Source organism: Hoplias malabaricus, chromosome 11, assembly GCF_029633855.1.
Source record: "Hoplias malabaricus isolate fHopMal1 chromosome 11, fHopMal1.hap1, whole genome shotgun sequence".
Lineage (NCBI taxonomy): Eukaryota > Metazoa > Chordata > Actinopteri > Characiformes > Erythrinidae > Hoplias > Hoplias malabaricus.
In genome coordinates, this window is record NC_089810.1 from 14,447,803 (window position 1) to 14,470,049 (window position 22,247).

At 35.8% G+C, this 22,247-nt stretch overlaps 1 protein-coding gene across 1 annotated transcript; it reads left to right on the forward strand.

The window, feature by feature from the left end:
• The first annotated feature begins 967 nt into the window (after nucleotides 1-967).
• On the forward strand, nucleotides 968-19,506 carry LOC136709925 (C-type lectin domain family 18 member C-like). Its single transcript, XM_066685512.1, has 12 exons — nucleotides 968-1,067; nucleotides 2,069-2,160; nucleotides 12,275-12,505; nucleotides 12,733-12,830; nucleotides 13,844-13,965; nucleotides 14,487-14,594; nucleotides 15,178-15,270; nucleotides 15,490-15,596; nucleotides 15,719-15,848; nucleotides 16,541-16,637; nucleotides 16,786-16,877; nucleotides 19,371-19,506. The coding sequence occupies exons 1-12, from the start codon at nucleotides 968-970 to the stop codon at nucleotides 19,406-19,408; spliced, it is 1,308 nt and encodes a 435-aa protein (XP_066541609.1). The 3' UTR covers nucleotides 19,409-19,506.
• The last annotated feature ends 2,741 nt before the right edge of the window (nucleotides 19,507-22,247 follow it).

The following is a 22,247-nucleotide window of genomic DNA, read 5'->3' on the forward strand; positions in this document are numbered from 1 at the left end:
TAATATACTAAAATATACTTTATGTCAAATCAGAAAATGATATGAATGAAATTAAAACACATTTGTCATAAATACTTGCATACGGTGGTTCTCATATGATGTTGTTTCAAACAGTGAGTTTTACCATGGTAACTGTGAAAGCTGTTTTGCAGTGATTATTCATTAATTAATTAATTTATTCATTCATTCATTGTCTGAAACCGCTTATCCAATTCAGGGTTGCGGTGGGGCCGGAGCCTACCCAGAATTACTGGGCGCAAGGCGGGAACACACCCTGGAGGGGGTGCCAGTCTTTGCACTGATAATTACTTTAAATAAATAATATTATACTAGGTTTCATGTTAAGAAATGTATATTGCTGAACAGTTTTATTATTTTAAAATATTAGATTTGTTTTTTACATATTTAAAATTTTTATTGTTTCTAAAATCTTTTGTTGGTGAATATGTTGAAAGCATTTCCATATACACTATATATAATTCTAAATACATTGAATTTGCTTCCATAAACGGTTTCCAGGCTTTTGATCGGTAGTTTTTACCATTTGATGAGATAATATTTCAAAGTCATATACATTTTACTGCACATTATAAACTTCACTGAGATTATTTATGTTTTGCCACATTGAATCACATTGGTCTCATAGACAAAATGAACTACAAAATATGTACTTGTACTTATTATTATTATTATTACAATAAAACCTACCAATATCCAAGTGTAAAGTATTCCTTTAACTGAAGGGGAGGCAAGACGTGTCTGAAGTATGTTTATAGGTTACTTCGTGTTGCCATCAGCATGAAGAAGTGCTCTGTGAAAGTGCTGTTATTGAGGCTGAAAAGAGAGGGCAAGAGAGAAAGAGAGAGAGGAGGGGGGCTGTGGAGGGAGGGAGAGCTGGGTGGGACATAGCCACAGTCACACTTCATGTCTAAGTGTTGCTTCTCTGGCACAGTGCAGCTTTACAGCCATGAGGTGTTCTACAGGCCCCCCATGTTTAGCTCCGTTACTAACAGTTATTCTTTCTGTTTTCAGCACATGCACCAGCTGGACAGTTTCACCTGAAAGAGGTAAGCTACGTTTTATTGGCATATTTCAGTAGATCATAGGCCAAATCCATGTAAATTAAAAGCTTCTAATTTACATGAACAATTTTGCAGAGTTGATGTATCAGCTGAATGATACAGATATTTGATTTACTTAAAAATATCATTCTCCTTAGATGGATATATTAACAAATATTTATTTGCTTTCCCTCTTAAATAACTGAAAATAATTTGCCAACAATCACTGAGTCACCAGTTAAATCCAAAAAAATAAAAAACAGTCCAGTATATGAAGTAAAATTCTCTCAATATTTCTAGCAGAGGTCAGTCTGTGTGACATTTCCTTAGGATACATTTGCTATACTATTTCCTTGTGTCAAAAGACAGTGTGGTACTAGATAACACTGGAATGCTAAGCTCTAAAAGTAACTTGGTCTATTTTTTACGTAAAAGTGTTGCGTTTTGTAGCCTACAGTTTCATCAAAATATGTTTATGTCAATATTTTCAGAGGTTTATACATCGAAGAGTGTGATAATATCCAATAATATCATGTGAAGATGTAATTGCTGTAGCAAGTTTCTGTTTAATCTGTTCTAGACTGAAGACTACTTCTCATTTTAGAAAATAAAAAATACATCCCTTAAAACACTCTTTTCATCAGCTGGATGTGCAAAGAAGTTCTGCTACAGCTCTGAAGAAATACATTTGTTTTTTCTTTATACATTTTTGCCTATACTCTTTTGGTGTGTATATTTTGTGTATTTTTTCCTTTAGCTACACTCATTAAGAAATCGAAGCGAGTATGTTTCTACTCATCAGTGCTTTTAGGCTGTTCTGTTCAGGCTTGTAATGTGAGACAATTTCAGTGTGATTAATGCAATGGTGTGTTTAATAAATATAAGCCGTTTATGTGCTGTTTCATCACATTGTTTGACCCCCATCCTGCGCTCCTTGTGCCTGAATTTGGTTGCTATGGGGAACTGTTCTAGTGGTAGAGTCATTAAAGGCCTCTCTTTTATTCTAGGGCTTGGGGTGAAGGAGCATTTTCAGATTGTTACACAGCACAATAGACTGCGGAGTAGGGTCAGCCCCATGGCTGCAAACATGCAGAAAATGGTGAGTTTGCTTTTGTTTACTGATGTCTCATTAATGTAGGTCTACTGGTACATCATGATTCGCCAGCCGCTTATAGCCTCTGAGTCTTAATCCCCCCCACTTACCATTAGTAAAGAATTCAAGAGGTCCCACTAAACATGAAGTGTACCTTTTCTTCTTCCAGAACTGTTCGCTGAACATAAATCTTTGCATATTTTTGTAGGCTTATGGAGGACTGGTTTAATGAAACTTCAGAAAAAAATACTACCATCTTGGGAAAATGTATTTGTGGGTTTTGCTGTCTGCTTATTCATTTTTTTCAACATTTTAATTGTGTTTTAATATTCAGAAATAATTTGTCCTAATCAAAACAACCCCAGTACACTCTTTACATTCAGACAAATTAAAGCTTAGGGTAAGCTTATTACGCAAAAGTAATGCAAGAGACAAGGAAGTGGAATTACAGAGATACCAAATTGTATTAAACAAAGATTGATTCAGAAACACAAAGCACCTAGAACCACAAACCAGTACAAACCACAGACGACGATGTTAGACAAGCAGGAACACAGGGCACAGGCTATAAAAAGGGACACAGGACAAGAAGCACCTGCAATGTAATCAAGGCCACGTGACATGATGTAACACAAGGAACATGAGGGCAGGACGAGCATATGACCATGTAAACAAAGAAAGGGAACATGATAGGCCTGTCACAATAATTAGGTTATTAACTTATTGTGAAATATGTGGACATAACTTCAATAATATTTGCTAACCTCAGTACTGGCCATTGTGTTTACTGGCATGATTGTTTACATAACAGTGAACATCAACAGTATAAAATGGTATGATATGCCTTATCACAATTATTTCTGGGAAAATATATTGACCACAGAAATGGCTATTGTGACAGGTCTATGTGGGAATAGAAGAAGGAACTAACAACTAAAAAATACACAAGGAACCAGAGCAAATGAGACAAAGCTTTAACATAAAGTCAGAAACAAGTCTTAATGGCAATTAAGTACATTTTATCAACAAAATAAACCAAACAACATGTATTCAGGTAATTACACTGAGAATTCAGAATATTCAGTATTAGTGTGACCACTCTTGTTGAGGGGTGTTCTTTCACTTTTTAACAGAAATATGCAGGGATATGTTTTCACATCTCCAAATTTCAATCTAAGTCTTATTTTGCTTCTCATAATTCATTTCAACTGCCATTAACTGTAGAGGTGTTGAGCACCTGCAGCTTTGTTGGAGATCTGTACTTTTTTTTTTCTTTTTATCAGTGACAGGACCTTGAGGGCTCCACATCCTTTTATACTCCTAGTTTGGCATTGCCTTCTCCCAGTTTAAGAATGGAAAATATTTTTTTTCAGATCTGAATAAAGAGTGGAACTTGTTTTTATGCATTAAAGATGTAAGTGGCAGTTTTGGTGGTCTACAAAGCCCTGCATGGAGTCCAGTTGTCTCTATATCTATCTTTTTAATGATCTGAACTCTTCTTTTGGACGTGGTTGTATAATTTAAACACTGGTGTTGAAAATTCCTGTCCATGTGCATGAACATGTATTTACACAACCTAAACTAATAAAGCAAAGTGAAAAAATGTATAATTAAAATGGACATAGTCTAACTGGTTAGGTGCTTAGGTGTTTGTGTGTTTCCAACTGTATGTAAATAAGGTCAATTGGCACTTTGTTCTGGCCTAAGCTTAGCGTAATATCACTCTAAAAATGAGATAATTAATATGTGTTGCACACTTAAAATGAAATAATAAAGATTCACTCTTTATAAAGAAACTCCTGTTCTTATAAAAGATTGTCATTAACTTTATATTTTATTATTATTTATATTTTAATATATATAAAACTAAATGTATGATATAAGCGTAGTACTTTATATAAATAACTTTAGCTGCTGCACCTGCAGAGTCTCATAAAACTAATGTTGCCTTTGTTTTCTAACATCAAGGTCACCTGAACTAGTGGTCAGGCTCTCTGCTCTTTGTCCCAGGATCCCTCTCTCTTGACCTTCAACTTTGGACTAGTGCCAAAGCTATTTATTAGGGCAATAGGTTATTGGATCATAGCTCAGAGACCCACAGAAAGATTCTGAATGTCACATCCATCAAATAAACAGCTTCATCTCCATACTTCTACTTTTATAGATGTGGTGTGCGAAACAGCCCAAATAGAAATAAAGCATTGACCTTGAATCCTTATCCTCTTTAAAAATTTCCCACAGTTACTTCTGACAGAAGTGCTTAGTTTTGAAAACACCTATCTGGCATTTGAAATGTGACTCCCAAAGACAGTTGGAGCCACTTTGGGGGCTATTCATATTACAAAATGCAGTTAATCCAAACAGAAGTCTCTCTGAAGGATATCCTATATTGAAACAGTGATATCTCAAACAGTGGTATTTCACACAGTTGGGTATCTGTGTGCACAGGCACAGTGGCATCATAAGCACAGCTGTTATATGAGGGCACACTGGGGTGCTAATCCTGATGTCTATGCACTCTGTTTAGAGTGGATCTGCCCTTATGGGCCTCTTTGGGTTAGGCTTGTGAGACAGAATACAAACAATTGGCCCACATAATTGAGTCATCGTAGGCAGCTCATGTTACCGATTGAGCTACAGTATATAAGTCACATACTAAGATCAATAGCCAAGGTACATGTTTATGATATCTGTGTGCTTCATCTATCACTGTGAAAAATACATTTGACTTTGAAATATTACCACCTTTGAATTTGTAGCACTGAATTTTTTTGCACTGAAATTATGCATCCGAATTTTGCTGCTTTTGAATTTAAGTCTTCAGATTGACACCTCTGAATATTTTGCTTTGAAATTATGTATCTGAATATAACTGCTCTTGAATAGAACTTGTGAATTTTCAGGAACACGTTTTCACTGTTATCATTTAAGGTTAATAAATTCAGATAAAAAAAAATTCAAGCTCAAAAAAAATTCAAACAATATATTTCGAAGTTGCTCAAATTCGGTGGACGAAATTCAGATACCAAAATACGAGTTACAAAATATTCAGATACACATCCGGGACACCAAGGATGAGCAATCGATTCATTAGGATTTTCTGTTTCACCTTAAATGATGCACTAGTTGCATTCTGTCGCCGCTAGATGGCGACATACGAACGCTACTTCCATATCGTAGAAAAACTACACGTTTAGCTTTCTTTCGCATATATTATCTCTTTATTTTCAAATTGTCTCAAAACATCTGAAAGGCTCACTAAAGACACAATATAGCAGATTATTGATATCCTAAAGATGAAGAAAGTTTACTGTGGAATTTTTTTGTAATGGCCCTGTGAACAGAGCATGTGATTTGACAGAATGTGGAAACATGAACTGTGGGAATACAGTCTGCGAAAACTAGAACACCCCATGAAAGCCTTTGTCTTTTTAAACATATTTAAACATATGTACATTTGACTTTCATTTGAACAGCACTGAGAGATGGAGCTTATACAAATAAAACTGAAGAAATTACTTATAAACATAGGTTGTACAATGTAATTGGCTTTGGCAGAGAGGATTTGGCAAATTTTTCATGAGTGCAACCCACACACTCAGCTCTACTGCTCATCCCACAAATGCATGTTCCTTATAAATGTGGCAGCATTGAAAAGGGAAATTAACAGGCTTTTCAACGGTATAAGATTTATTGCCAAGAAGCATTGTTACAACAAATGAATAATCTACAAACACAAATTTCTATATAAATATTGATAATAATATTAGAAATAACCAGACGTTGTGAATATACACACCGACATTCAGTGTTTAAACAAACCCAACTTTAAACTCTGCACTTTGGGATATTATATTTGTACTACACCTTCTGTAAAATCAATTTTAGATTCTTGATAATCTGAAAATTAAAAAATAAAAATGCCATAGGACATATACTCCAAAGTTCATGTTTCAACAGATTCTGTCATATCACATGCTATGTTCACAGGGACATGACAAAAATTCCACAGTAAAATAGTCTGTTATATTGAGCCTTCAATGAGCCTTTCAGATTTTTGAGACACTTTGAAAATAAAGAGATAATATCCAGGGAAGGTTGCTAAACGTGTAGTTTTTCCACGGTATGGAAGTTGTGTTTGTATTTGCAACTAGTGCACCATTTAAGGTGAAACAGAAAATCCCAATGAATCGATTGCTCATCCTTGGTGTCCCGGATGTGTACTCTGAATATTTTGTAACTCGTATTTTGGTATCTGAATTTCATTGGTATCCGAATTCGTAACCTTAAATGATAACAGTGAAAACGTGTTCTTGAAAATTCACGAGTTCTGTTCAAGAGCAGTTATATTCAGACGCATAATTTCGAAGCAAAATATTCAGAGGTGTAAATCTGAAGATGTAAATTCAAAAGCAGCAAAATTCAGATGTATAATTTCAGTGCAAAAAAATTCAGTGCTACAAATTCCAAGGTGGTAATATTTCAAAGTCTGATGAGACAGATTTGCTTCCATACGTTTAACCATTACATATTTTTTTTTACAATTGCTAACCAATGTGTTTACAAGAATTGTTTACCAATACCTTAGGCACTTTTTCTAAACTCTTAAAACAGCAACACAAATACATCACGCAGTTAGCCAAATAGTTAATTATCTGTTCAAAACACATTCTGTAAATTAAATATGAACTTTGCATTTCAAAATGCAAACATAAGTTTCTCTACATAAACTCTGGAAACCTGCCTCAATATCGAACCATTCACTAGCACATGTTTTTCATCAAAGAGGAACATGTGGTCAGTTATCGCACAATCACTGTCAAAATACAACAGTTTATGGCATCACAGAAACAGCATTACTTTCCATGCGTCAATTCTACCAGCAAACAATAGACGTTATGACATCCACTGGATTTTTACTTTTTTTTTTCCTGGAAACCACTGTATATTTACTTGAGTGTAAAATTTGTGTTTTCGGTAACTTACAATCTACAAGTGATTGGCTAATATTAACTGTATGGTAAACAAGAAAAGAGTTCATGGCAGTCTTCATGCAGTAAAAATGTTTATATTTGAGTAGGGTCTGTAGAAATGGAAGTGATCAACAAAAAAATCACACATACATGGCCTTTGGTCCAAAAATGTGTAAAAATAAAATACACAAATAAAACACAAATACGGTTAAAAAAAAAAAACACATACACACAGAAGGTGTGAAAAATACAGTCCTGTTTCAGTCTTTCCTTTGTACAGACATTATTTCCTTTTTTGTCACTCTCTCTCACTGATGATGTTGTGTTGTTGGTGTTGTGTATCCACATTTATAAAACTCAATCAAGAAAGCCCCATTGATAAGTCCATGTCATTGAATGCACTTTAGCACCTGTTTATGTCTCAGATTAAGTTTGGAATCAGTTGGTTCATCTACTTACATCAAATATTTCTCCATTTGTCAGTATTCTGTTCATTACCAAATGTTGTTTCAAAATAGCTTCAGTTGTTGATAGCTCCAGAAGTAGATACTGTATTATACTGTATTTAATTTTTTTTTAAGTTTAAATTTCTGGCACATTGTGTAAAAGCGTTTGTAAATAAGACAAGAAAGATCCATATTTTGACAGTGGCCAAGCTTGTATATACAGAAAATGTAAGCATTTTAGAAATATGTTTAATTGTCTGATTTATTTGGATTTGACACAATGTTGGCAAATAGTAAGGTGCAGTCACCTTTCAATGATATGTAATTTGTGAAGAACAGAGCATTGTTGAGTGTGGATATTTATTCCTTTTCCTTTTATGAAGATCCCGTCCATCACTGGAAAGCCTCAAAATTTCATGATAAATGAAATGTCATATAACATCACAGCACACTATATTTCACTCAGTATTTGATGTTGTCATCTTTTACATGGCTTTTAGAAAATAATAAGTTTAAGGATGTGTTGTCATCTGTGTCTATTTTGCATTCAAGTCTGGAGCATTCCAGGTAATTTCTCCAAAGCCCCATAGTGGAGTTCCTGGGGAGTTGAAGAGGGATATTAAAGTGCTTTAGTGATAAATTTGAAAAGGCTTTGGGCTGAGGCGGCTTTGTGATTATCATTCGGGAATATTTGCGTAGGAATCCATAAGAGCAGTCTGATTGTCTGTGGCTGTAAAGAGATTAGAGTCTCACACTGGCGCACTAAGCCTTCCTTTCAGAGGAAGATAAGATTCCCTAATTTCATAAAGTTTCTCAAATGATGGTCTTTTTTTCTTAGTGACCTCTCTTATGGTTGTTGAAGTGAATGGAGACTGAGAGCATTTGGAATGATGGAGTGTGTAACTGAAAATGAAGAGTAGGAGGTGTGTGTGTGTGTGTGTGTGTGTGTGTTGTGACCAGCAATACTCTTTTAAACTTCAGCTGCAAAATAATGAAAGGGAGGCAATTTCCTTAGATCTGCGTGGAGTGTGCAATGGAATATAGAAAGAGGAGGGTCTCTGCTGTCTGCACACATTTAATTTGGTCCTTTAGCAAAAATGATTCACAGTAAAACACATTTTCTATGTCCTATATTTTTTTATAAAGGACTGTGAGATATAGATATCCAGGTGTATATTTTATTTTATTAGATAATTTCTCTCAAACATGGACACTCTGACCAAAAGAAAAATATTACAGTGACTACACTTATCGTATAATTTCTAAAATGTTATTTCTGGTTCAAGGCTAAGAAAAATCCTCCTCTGACATAATCTTGAATGTGATAATGTGATTACATTTTGAAATTTCTCTACACCTTTTCCATGGCAACAAGTGTAAAAAAGCTTGTCACAGCGCTAAAACCGGCTGAATATTTTCAGTTACAGCAGTGGACCCACATCTATGTGAGAGTGCAAAACAAGGATTAACTCCATAATTAACAGTGTAAAACAAACACAAGAGGCACTGTACTTAGTAAATATGGCAAAAACAAAACAGAAAGCCAAAGCCATATAAAGCAAGTGTATAGTTTCCTTGCATATCATTCTTGAGTGCCTTGTATTTGGTTTAAACAAAGGCTTAGTCTCAACATAAGCTCATTCCTTGAGTAATTTTGAACAAAACATTTCATTACATTTCATACTAATGTTTCATTAAGGCCCCAGGGAACTAGGTTAACCTGTGGAAATCAGGTATAATATATCCCTTTTAAAAAATTGTAATTTTATCATAAAAATTGTAATCATCTCATGGCACATTTGGTCTAACGTGCTGTCTACTGTGGTCTCTGCTGAAGTTTAAAGGATGCAGAGAATGGTTTGTCTGCGTAAACTGTAGGAACGTTCAAATGCATTTTGAGATTAATCAATGATTATATGTTTAAAGTAATTTTGAATTATGTAGCATTCCATTTAGATGCTCTTTCTTTAGAAAACTAGTCATCTGCCTGTCCATCCCAAGTCACTCTAAAGGAAATCACTGGGATGTGTTTGGTTGGTGTAATTCCTTTAGAGTGGGAAAGGGATTGTTGTTTTTTTGCACACAAGCATTTGCAGTCTTCCACTGTGAGTGGATCTAAATGCAGGCTGTCAGACCATAAGGAGGTCTGGTTCTGGAAAGGAGGCCGTGGGGTGACAGAGAGCTGGCAGCATCTTTGAAGCTTTGCAGAGAGTGAGTGTGGAAAGATAGGGCAGGATGGGGAGGGCTGTGGCTAAAGGAGACCTGCTGATGGCCTGTCTGAGTTTCATCTCTCTCTATAGTGTGGGTGGGAATGGGATGGCTCAGATGACTTGGTTGTTGATTTGTGCCAGAAAGCACTGGCTCTGTTCTCCCTCCCCTCTTTAGCCTGTATATCAGGCTGCCTGAAACAGGACCCATCCTTGGGGGGCCTGCAGTGAAACAACATCTGCGGAAACTGCCATCCACCCATACCCTTGATTTCACGCTAGGTTTTGGAGTGGTGACAGCCGTTTCCATGGAAACATGTAGACACTGCCTAGGCGTGTCATGCTGGTGGCTGTATAGACACTCCGATGCCATTCGGTGGTCAGAGGACGAGGCCAGGTCAAGCAGATTAGCTCCAGATTGACACATACAGTGGCTTTATTTCCAAAGCGCAGTGGGGGAGTAAAGAAACAAGAGAAGAGGTTGTATGACACAGGAAGTCAGTCGTACCTAGAGTCTGAGCATTCACAATTATGTCACAGCCTTTGGACAGTATGGGGAGGCTTGTGTGGGGCCCTTTCACTGGCAATTTGTCATTTCATCTGTGAACTGGCCACAGGCCAGCAGTGAGTCATTTCTCTCGCCTGATTCAGTTTGCTGTCAGCTTATTATACTTTCTTCTCTTGAGTGGCCCTGGACAAAAATGGAGCATCTTTATCTAAAAGCAGGGATCCATTGCTTAAAAAACAGAACTTTTCTAGCTTATTTAAAAGAACACTACATAATATTTTTACCTTAAAATTGCAGCTTTAAAATCATTGTGATGCTCCACTGAGCTGTAATAGGAGAATAGAGCCTCTGTCTTAAATACTTGGGGTATAGCACTGCAGAAACTGCACTATGAAACTTCTGAAGGAAGGATAGGAAACCAGCCAACATCCCTCCTATCTTCTCCTTGATTTTATTTGAGTGCTATAAAAATTCATTACAATAGGAAAGCCTCGGGAGCCAAAACAACAAATTTCCCCTAGTGTTTTATTAAATTTAAAAAATGGAATGCAAATAAATTATGCATGGAAATAAAACAACAACATATATATGTCAAGCTGTCAAGTGAAAGATATATATGCCCTATAAACATACAGACACATTGGATAATAACACTGAAACAATGTAATGTAATATGAAAATAAAAGGCAATGAAATCTCTGTATGTTAAAAGGTCCTTTGCAACAGAAGGTCGTTTGAACTGAGCCTGTGTCAATTAACATGATACTGCAGTAAATATGAATGGCACCACTGCACATTTGCTAGTGTACATACTATTTAGTGCATTATATACAGTTTGAGATGTGGTGTGAGGGTGCTGTACTTCATAGCATCAGCTCATTCAGAGCTAGATGAATGTCAATCCGTGATTCCCTTTATGCAGTTTGATTAGCAATATCAGATTTCCATATGTGACATAATTCCTAATAGGTCTGTCCTGACCTCTGCTATTCTTCACAAGCCAGCATTAACCAGTATTACCACAAGCTTCTATAGTTTTGCCCCTTCCCTTCTTCTGATCCTCTAAACTCAGGAAGAGGAATCCCTCATCCCTCGCTCTACAGCTTCCCCCATTTACAGTTCACTGCTGCTGTTCATGGAACGTAGATCATTATCTGAGATCCTTCATTTGAGACGCTCACTGAGTGTTTCATTTATCTAAAGAAAACTTACTAAACCTCTGAGCAATGTGAGGGAGGGTGTGTGTTTTAAACACACTCACGCACACACACACACACACACACACACACAGACACACACACACAAACATCCCTTCATCCCATCCAATAAAATATCCTTTATTGAGAACATACTGTACTATAATTTAACATAAAATAATTTGTAATAATATAAAGATAATTATAATGACAAATAGACATGGTCAGTGTGAGTTTTTGTCATTTAATATTATATAATTCTGCAGGCAAGGAGCAAACTACATTTTATTGTTTTCTTAGTTAAATCATGCCTTATTATCCTGTTATCATCGCAGACAAATTATGCAGCTATCTGCATTTATATTTAGGACTATGCCTAAGTAATCTGTCTACCAGACATGCAGGCTGTTTAGGCTCTAAGAGTAATTCTGGCAAGTGTTAGGAGACTTTTAATAACATAGCTGCATTTAAATCTCACCTTTCATCAAAGTTCTATTCTTATCCATTGTTTGGGTAATGCCACCTGTGACAGTTTGACATATGTTTATTAAAGGTATGCTAAGGTTAGATCTTCAACATTTCTTCAAAACATTGTTTCTTACTCTTAGCTTTTTGATCCCAACACACAGCTGGTTTCTCTACAGTTCCTTAACAAATCTGTGTTTAAATTTATTCAATGTATTAGAGCAGCAGAACCGCAGAAGGTCAGTGATAATACGGATTAGGACCTTTTAGTAGGTCTTCAATTTTACCTGGAAATTTCTGATTCATTCCATTCATTCATTTCCAGGAGTGGGATTCGATGCTGGCTACTCTGGCTCAGGAAAGAGCTGAGTCCTGTTTAAAAGATCCTGCTTTGTTTGAAGAACGCATGCAGAACACTGGATGGAATATTCATCAGTCTCCTCATAGCGTGGCTTCCTTTTCTGAGGTCATAAACTCTTGGTTCCAAGAAGGCCAGGACTACAACTACCAAAGTGGTCAGTGCAGAAACAATGGAACCTGCAAGCATTACACACAGGTGACTCTTTGGAGTAAGTGGGGTCCAGTATCAGTGCTAGAGTGTTAGATTTCAGCACAGTTTGGTGATTGGTGATTAAACTCCCACTCTAAATGTAGTCACTAACAGATTACTTGAATATAAGGGGAATCACCAAATTCTATCGGACACCCATAATGTAATCATTTGTGTATTTAGATGAACATTTTAGGGTAGTGCACCTGTCTAATATTGTCTCTGTGTGTCAGCTGGTGTGGGCTACATCTAGTCAGGTGGGCTGTGCTGTTCATGTGTGTGGAATTGGAGGAGTGCACTGGGACCTGTTTGTTTGTGCATACTTCCCAGGGTAAGAGTTTTTTTTTTTTTATGATGTTTATTTGCAACATTTGAACTTCATCTTCATACACACATTCAAATATGTTTCTAAATAGATAAACATTTACAAAAAAAGTAGTTCTAATGTAAATGTTAATGTTAACCTATTTACAAATCGCTTTTATGTATGGTTATATTAATTATTTACTTGATTTATTTTGCTCATGTAAAATTAATAGAAATCTTCATGTCTTGCACTATAATAAGACTAGATGTATTTACAGTATTTATTTACAGTACAGTACAAAATTCAGAACACACACTGCAGTTGATGAATATCTGAAGTGAAGGACAATCCAGAATTTGGGGATAAAACAACAACCAAACAACAAAAAAAACATCATCATAGACAAACACACAAAAGCCTCAAACACTTAATATTTTCCCACTATTTCAAATAAATAAGTATTGTATGTATTAGCTTCAAATGTGAACTTCTAAAGTGGTGATATGTGGTGATGTCTGCTAGGGAACGTAACATTTTTAGGGAATGCCACTATAAGACAAAAGATCTAAATAATTCTTTATTTATATTGTACTTATTAAATGAACATATACTTACCATTACAGCTTATAAATCATGGTAATGCTTGACTGGGTTTTAAAAATGATAAAAGAGCCTCTGTTGTTGGAACTTCAGTCTCAGCACTGTAGAAACTGCACTTTGTAACTTTGGAGTGGGGTAGGAAATCACACCATCCCAATTGATTTCAGTACTGTGCTGTAAAAATGAAATTAATTACACTTGGTGGAGACCCAGCAGCAAAATAAGTCTTACCTAGTGTTCCTTTAACCACTAGGAAATGATACCAGTTTATCCCCAGACATTTGAAGGGGTATAGTTTAAAACAGAATTCTTTTACTTCATCTGCACCAGAACTGGCTTTTCAATCAATCTCAATCTATTGCAATATCTCTCAATGAACACTGGTGATTATGTAAAGCATGATGGTATGTAAACACTTTTGCTGTGTGTTTATGCAGGGGAAACTGGGAGGTGAATGGCAGGCTGGTGGTACCTTATAAAGCAGGAGTGTACTGTTCTCTCTGTACATCATCGATGTCCGGCTGCTTCCGTCTTTGGGACCATGTTGGTGGTTTATGTGGTGAGAACATGGGATGACCAAAAACAGGACTCTGAATAATGCTCTTTGATGTTTTTTTTAAATCACCTAACATGACTTCGTAAAGCAAAGACTAGAAAAATAACCGAATAAATAGAAAGCTTGTGCAATGTTGGAAAAAAAGTGAATATTGACCTAATATTCACTGAATTCACTTAATGACTGGTTCCTTGAAGGAATATTGACCTAAATTCTTCTCCGTGTCCCTTTCTTTAGATAAGCCATGATTCAATTGCATGGCAAAAGTTTTTATAGGCAAAGCATAACCAAAGATGAACACTACTACTTTGTTGCATATGTTCTGTTTAAGATAATGCTGTAAGTGGCAAAACATTGCCTGGTTTAATCATTGTTCATACCATGGTATATTTATCATCGGTTTAAAACAAAACTTAATAGACAGTATCTTTTTTGACACCATATATTTCAGTATTTTTTACTGAATGAATGTGTGTGTGTGTGTGTGTGTGTGTGTGTCTGTGTGTCTGTGTGTCTTGTTTCAGAGACCCCCCGTAACCCATGTCGTATGAGCTGTGGGCAGCATGGGCGACTGAATGTCTCTTCATGCCTGTGTCACTGTCACCGTGGGTTCACTGGCCGCTTCTGCCAGGGTATGCCATTGTTTGTCTGATCAGAGCCACAGTACTGGCTTGGTGCCATCTAAAGGAACCACTTGTGCCCTTGAAAGAAAGGCTAAAAGTTTAGTGTAACTTTGGAGGCCATTATTTTTTCATCCTGATCCTGAAGTAGTTTTATTTTTGTAGATCTTACATAGATATTAGTAGAACTGTACATTGAGTGTTTCTAATATGTTAAACATAATTTTGATAATATTATTTTTATTCCAAGTCACATCCTTTTATTCTGATTGTGTTTCATACATAAACATGTAGGAATTGTGATAGTATCCACCTGGACTGGCATTGCAGAGAAATGTATTTTTTATTCAGTTTTTCAGTTTTTTTTATTCAGACCACCTAAACATTCTCCTCTTTCAGAGTACAATAAATATATTATTATATTAGATTCAAATGGCATTCTGCATCATCCCTAAACATAACAGTTTTGCCTTTCCAGTGCCTACTCCTTTTTGTCAGTTTGGAATGCATTCCTTATGCTTATTCCTTTTCTTACCTGTCTTTTTCACCATGAATAGATTTGTTGTGATTTATGTATGCTGTTGACATGTTTCAGTGCGCTGCAGTGTACAATGTGTACATGGGCGGTACAAGGAGGAAGAGTGTTCCTGTTTGTGTGATGTAGGTTATGGAGGAGCAGAGTGTTCAGGTGTGTATGTGAGCATTAGGATTGTCTTGCCATGATTTATCTGCCTCAGTTTTGCACATTTGCTAAACCATTGACTGTTACCTCAGCTGAGACTGTTATTATTGTGCCTACCGTGATCCCTACTGTGCCAAACAAAATCTCTCAAGGTTTGAGACAAAAAAAAAAATCATCTGCTTTTGAAGATGGCTTTCTTACACAACCTATGCTGCTCTTCTTCAGAGAAGCTAAGTTTTCCCTATCATAGCTGTGACATCCAGATAGATGGCAAGTGCTTCATGGTGTCCTCTGAAGCTCAGACATACTACACTGCAAAGTTGCGCTGTCAGGTGAGAAAGATTACAGACATGTGGATTTTATCATCCCTAGTTGGTGTCGGGCTAGTAAAACCAGCCTTGGATGCATTTCCTTTTAGGACTAGTTGGATCTAGTTGTGTGTATGTTCTGGCAGGAAAGAGGGGGCATTCTGGCTCAAGTGACTAATCAAAAGGTCCAGGACATCATAGCTTTTTACCTCAGCCAGCTTGAGAACACCAATGAGGTCACTGACCGTGACTTCGAGACCTGCAATTTCTGGATGGGTGAGAACACGTCTTCCTAACAGTACATTTCTGAAATGGGTGACATCTCTTTTTATCCATATGACTTCACATTGTGTTCTTACTGTCATTTCTTTTTTGAAATGGTTGATCTTTCTGATATCGCAGGCAAGAAATCATTGGGCATAGTGGAAATGTGCATTATTTGCATTTCATAAAAATTGTTTTCCCTCTCTTGCAAAACCAATTTACAGTAAAAACACTTCCATGTGTTTCATAATATTTCCACTGAATAATATGTTGGTTTGATGGAAATATGTGAAAACTCATTTTATTTTTTTTATTTTTCCCTGCGGTGTAAAGTGATATAAAGTAAATCAGAAGAATGGGAAAAACTATACAGATACAAACTGGAAGACTACATGACACATAAATGAGCTTTTCATGACATAAATGTAAAACAATTCCAAGAAGGTTAAAAAATCTTTGATCATTATGTCATTTCACCTTCAGACAACTAATGTGTGTGGTAATAAGCCATTATAAACATCATTACAGAAATATGTTTAATTTTTTGTTTTAAATAATTATTCATGTAATTTTAATTGGAGTGAAATATTAAAGATTGTATTTTTCTTTCAGAAGCTGCTTAAAATATATACACAAACTTTTAAATACTTTGTTGCAATAGATTTTTTTTAAATTGTATTTAATTTTGTTTTTTACAAAAACAGGTTTGACATATAAACCACTAAAAGACTCTTTTCGCTGGGATGCAGGGGAGACCCTATCCTTTACTAGCTTTGCTTTTGGACAGCCAGATAATCAAGGGTAAGAACATGAAAAAATATACCTTACTGTGTGTGTGTGTGGGGGGGGGGGGGTGTAATTTACTTGGCTGAAGATAATATAGAGCTGTAATCCTTGTGTTTGACCATTGGGTGTCCCTCTTTACTCTCTTTACTCTCTCTGACTTTAGCTTTGGGAATTGTGTTGAACTACAAGCGTCCAGTGGCTTTAACTGGAATGACCAACGTTGCAAGACTCACAACAGATACATCTGTGAATTTGGTAAGTAACAACATAACAAGTGTCAAATACACAATTAGGTAAATACACAAAAATCCACAAAAAGGTAAATGATCAAGAAGAATTTAAAAAAGCATAATTAAATTAAACCATTCCGTTGGCATTATTTTACATGCATAAAGTACTTTATATCAGGTGGATATTCACTGAAAACCATATTTAGAAAGTATAACTTCTGTACTGAACAGTTTATACAAATATTCACATGATGACAAGAAAATCTATGAAGGAAATGACACTGCACTGATATAAGTGCTGGAACAAATTAATACATGATGTCAGTTACAGATATAAAATAAACAGCTTTGTATATTGTAATCAATTATAGACAGACAATATTTGATATTTTAACCCAAGAAATAGTTTTTGAACTGTTATTTTTCTGACGTATGGTTCTTTTGCATATATTTATATTTATATCACATTCTCCATAAAATATAGACAATATGCATAAATCTGTCTTATATGTTGTATGTTAGTTGAAAGATTCTTTATATCAGTGTTATAAATGTAAAAATAGTATATACCATTTGTAAAAACCTCTTTATATCAATGTGTTGATAAAGTCACAATCATATGATGTGTCATGGGATATGCAGTTTCTGTTGTCAACTATTAATACATAATTTTAAGTATGGCTTTATAAATATCTTATGCACATGTAATGAAGTCTTACATTAGGCAGCTTTTTTATTACCAAAATGTAAAAAGTAAATTTGAACTGCATATTTATTCTGATCACTGCTCTCAAAAAGTTCCCAGGCTTTAACAAATATAAACCTGAAAGGATCTGACTGTTCAATCTCTCTTGCGTCAATAGATCAATGCCACATAAATCATTTCACCATGACAACCAAATGATACTGAAAAGGATAACAGCACACTGGTTTTGACAACATTAAGAATAAACTGCTAGCCATGAGGCAGATGCTCCTGAGAGTCTAGTTCAGAGATGTTGAGGTATAGGGTGTAAAACCAAATACAGCACATAAACCCAGGCAGTCTTTAGCCGCTCTTCTGCACTCTCATTTATGAGTCCTCGGGTTTATAAGTGAAAACACTGACTGAATCACCTTAGCATCTTAATGATGCTCAGCAGGCATTCATCATAAAGCGCTTTTTTTGGGATCAATATTTGCCACTCTTCTGGTGATACTGGCCATTGTTTGAATAACCTCCCAGGGCAGCAGGATCTTAGAGTGTGTTGCGATTAAAACCAAAGTGGTTTTTATCTTGTTTGGGTTTGGTCTGTTTTGTTTTGCTTTGTTTTTCTGCAGTGCTTATTGATTAATGAGGGTGACTTAATGCAGCCATTCTTGCCACGGTGACACTTTAACAACATGTTGTTTGAAAGCTCTTAATCTTAAAGGACCAGATCGACAGAAAACGATCGTCTGGGGCAAGTGGAGCGTTGAAGGCACACACACCTGGAAAATACACTAACCAAGACACACACACATACGTACAGAGAGTCAAATATTTTACTAGTGAATTCAATGAAGCAACAAATTGTGGGAAGAGAAAAGGCTGACTGGGATTAATTGCTTTTGGTCTGTCTGTATCCACCCCCTGCCAGGCAGACGGAGGCGCTGCATTCACCCACACTGTTAATTGGCATTAAAGTGATAAGTAGTAAACAAGGAAACACAAGGAGGGCACTCACGGTCATAGAGAGCAGCTCAGTCCAGACAGCAGTGATTCAGATATCCATGTGTACCACACAGGTATTTCCTGCTCTTATAAGGCCTCTGACTTTGACTACACTGCTGAGGTCAGTTGCTTTTATGGAGCTGGGATGCCATTACAGACCAGTGTGCTGCTAAGAAAAGCAGTCATTTCAGTGTGAGAGAGCTCTAATCTTCTCTATTTTCTCTTATAAGAGTAAATTTGTTTTCTTGTGTTTCTTATTTTCTTTCTAAAATATTAATTTCCTTACATTTCTCACATTTTTCTCACAAGTTGAAAGAAAGAATGTAAGGCTTGAAGCAAAAGTTAGATTTTCTGTAGTTTTGACTTTCATTTGTTTCATTTTGCCTTTCACCTTGTCTGCCCAAGTGAAATGTTATGTCTTATATTTAACCATATGTAGATGTATCGCTTTGTCACTGGGTTATCTTCTGTTGGAATATTGTCAGAAAATCTAACTTTTGCTTCAAGCCTTACATTCTTTCTTTCAACTTGACTTGAAAATGTGAGAAATGTAAGGAAATTAATATTTTAGAAAGAAAATAAGAAACACAAGAAAACAAATTTCCTCTTATAAGAGAAAATAGAGAAGATTAGAGCTCTCTCACACTGAAATGACTGCTTTTCTTAGCAGCACACTGGTCTGTAATGGCATCCCAGCTCCATAAAAGCAACTGACCTCAGCAGTGTAGTCAAAGTCAGAGGCCTTATAAGAGCAGGAAATACCTGTGTGGGTGCATGTATGTTGGTGTGTTTGCAAATGTTTGAAATGTATGTGTTCACACACAGGTCCAGAGCATGTTGCCCTGTGGCAGTTTGGTCGATGACAGTTGTGAGTGCTTCGTGACTGCAGCAGAAGTCTACTGATCCAGTTCTGCTGTTTGGTTTGAATTGTGTTTGGTGTTTGGAGCCGAAGCATAGGTTGCTACAGGCAAGTCATTTAAGTTATATGCACAATATATTATACATTAATAATTATTGTGCCATTAGCAGTATTGATGTTACAGAGAGATTCAATATGCAATGGTATTCTTAAAAATTGCAAATCAGACCTCAAATATTTTAGAATAATTTCCATGGAATTTTTGAGAAAATTACACATTCACATTTTTCAAATTTCAGTTATGTTTGATGTTACGATGAAGTTTACCTGCTCATTACTTGATATCTCACATACAGGGAATTGCAAATGATTTGGTTTGTCAACTTAATTTTCAAATATGAATCTTAGGGAACAGCTTTATTTTGAAGTTAACTGTACATCCATCAAATGCATATGTTAATACAAAACAAAATAAAGAATATAAGCATTTTATATAAGGTAGGATATACTGCAGTGGTTAAGTTTTTTTGTATATAATATTTTCTACATATTGTGCACCCAATGTAGGCTTTGCACCCTGAACACAACCCCAGTGTTTTTATTCATGTGTGACTTCAAATTGGATATGAGAGACTGGCACTAAGGTGCAAATATTGATTCTCAACAATAATAACTTTGTAAATCCTAACACAGTTTTTAATTCTCAGAGTTGGGTGTATAGTGGGCTAACTCAGCACACAGTGGTTCTGCCCTGCGGTACCTTCATCAGTGGCTCTGCACCTCCATACATATTAATGCACTGATAAACACATGGCTGATCAGCCAAGCACTCACTCTCTCTCTCTCTCTCTCTCTCTCTCTCTCTCTCTGTATATATATATATATATATATATATATATATATATATATATATATATATATATATATATATATATATATATATATATATATATATATACCCACCATTAGCTATTCCTTTCCTTTTTGTTTCTCCTGATATAGAGGTATATTTTCCATAGCATTATATGGACATTGCCTCTTTACCTCTGTAACTGTGTATCTATGAGAGCAGCTAAGGTGTGTATAAATGCATTGATCTAAGGGCAATCAAATTTATTTTCATAGATAATCCAGTTCATTGTAATGTTATACATTTTTTTCACCAAATGAAGATTTTGAGTCTGTTTAATTATCTGTCTTATAATTGTTTATATTCCACTGCTGTGTAGTCACATTTGGGTAGGCTCTGTGTTTCGTTAAATGCTTCTGAATTAAATTCTGGGGAAACTGGAGATTTCATGATGGATTGAATACTTTTTTCCTTTTAGATGTACACAGCAAACTGCAGCTAATCTCAATTTTCTCCAAGAGATAAACAGCTTCCAGTGTTTGGCATGTTTGTAATTGTGTATTTAACTACTATAATCTCCTCAAGAGCACAGCAACACAGATATTTCGCTTAAAAATGCCTGATTGATCCTTTGCTTTTCTGCTCCTGCTTGTGGTTGTGATTGGATTGAGTTCATGGTGTATGTCTCACTCTCTGAGCTGCAGCCCACTGCTGCTGGAGACAAACAGCCACACAGAGCTGAAAAAAAAATGTGTTTGTCACTTGCTTACAGGTAAAGGATAGTGGATTATGTTTATTTTTAGGTAATGTGTTTTCCATATGCTATGTTTCTGTTTACATTGTGTTTCACTTATTTGTGAAAGGTATTTTTTTTTTTATGTTGTTTGTGTAACCAATGTTTTTAATCACTGAAAAAGTCAGGTGCATTAATATTTTTAATTAAAGCTGTAACATGACTACTACTTTGTACTTTTTTAAGTGATGCTAGTCTAATAAAACTATGTATTTTCATCTTTCTTTTAATGTCTTTGTCTTTTGCACCTTTTTATTATTTACCCAATTTTCTCTTAAAATTGTCACTAAAACCGATCCCCTCATCACATGCTGAAAAGCAGAATAATGGGACTCCTCACAGTGATCACCGCTTTTTCTTTTCAAAATTGTCTCAATGCAATGTGGTGAAGAGTTAAACACACTTGGGGGAAATAGTGTGACTAAATGTAACTTCTGTTACATTAGTTAACAGAAGTCTGCTTTGACTAGCTTTGGTTTCAGTGATATGAGGAGAGGGGGCCCATCCTATAAATTCTTTTGTCTAATATTATGTCTTTGAATTTTGGACCCATGGACGTCTGTAGTATTGCTGTTTTGTGTGTGTTCATGTTTTAAATCAATCATAGAGCTCAGAATCAGGTTGTCTCCTGCACAGATTAAGGGGCAGTAGGGAAGCTGTAGGAAAATAACACACACTTATTGCTGAGACAGAAAAACAGTGATGGCTTTATATACAAATTAATGGTGTGATTGAGTAAACGTTGGTATATGTTTGTTCAACCAGATAAAATATAGGTAAAAATTTGCTCGTAAATATGTGCTGGAATTTAAAAGTGTTTCATATACAACCCCAATTCCAATGAAGTTGGGACATTGTGTAAAGCATAAATAAAAACAGAATGCGATGATTTGCAAATCCTTTTCAACCTATAATCAATTAAACACATTACTAAGAGACAAGATATTTAATGTTCAAACAGATAAACTTTATTGTTTTTTTGCAAATATTCACTCATTTTGAATTGGAGGCCTGCAACACGTTCCAAAAGAGTTGGGACAGGAGCAAATAAAGGGAGCATCCCCGAAGGGCTCAGTCGTTCACAAGCATGGATGGGGCGAGGTTCACTACTTTGAACCGTGAACAGTTGCGTTAGCAAATTGTCCAACAGTTTAAGAACAACATTTCTCAACATACATCCATCCATCCATCCATTATCTG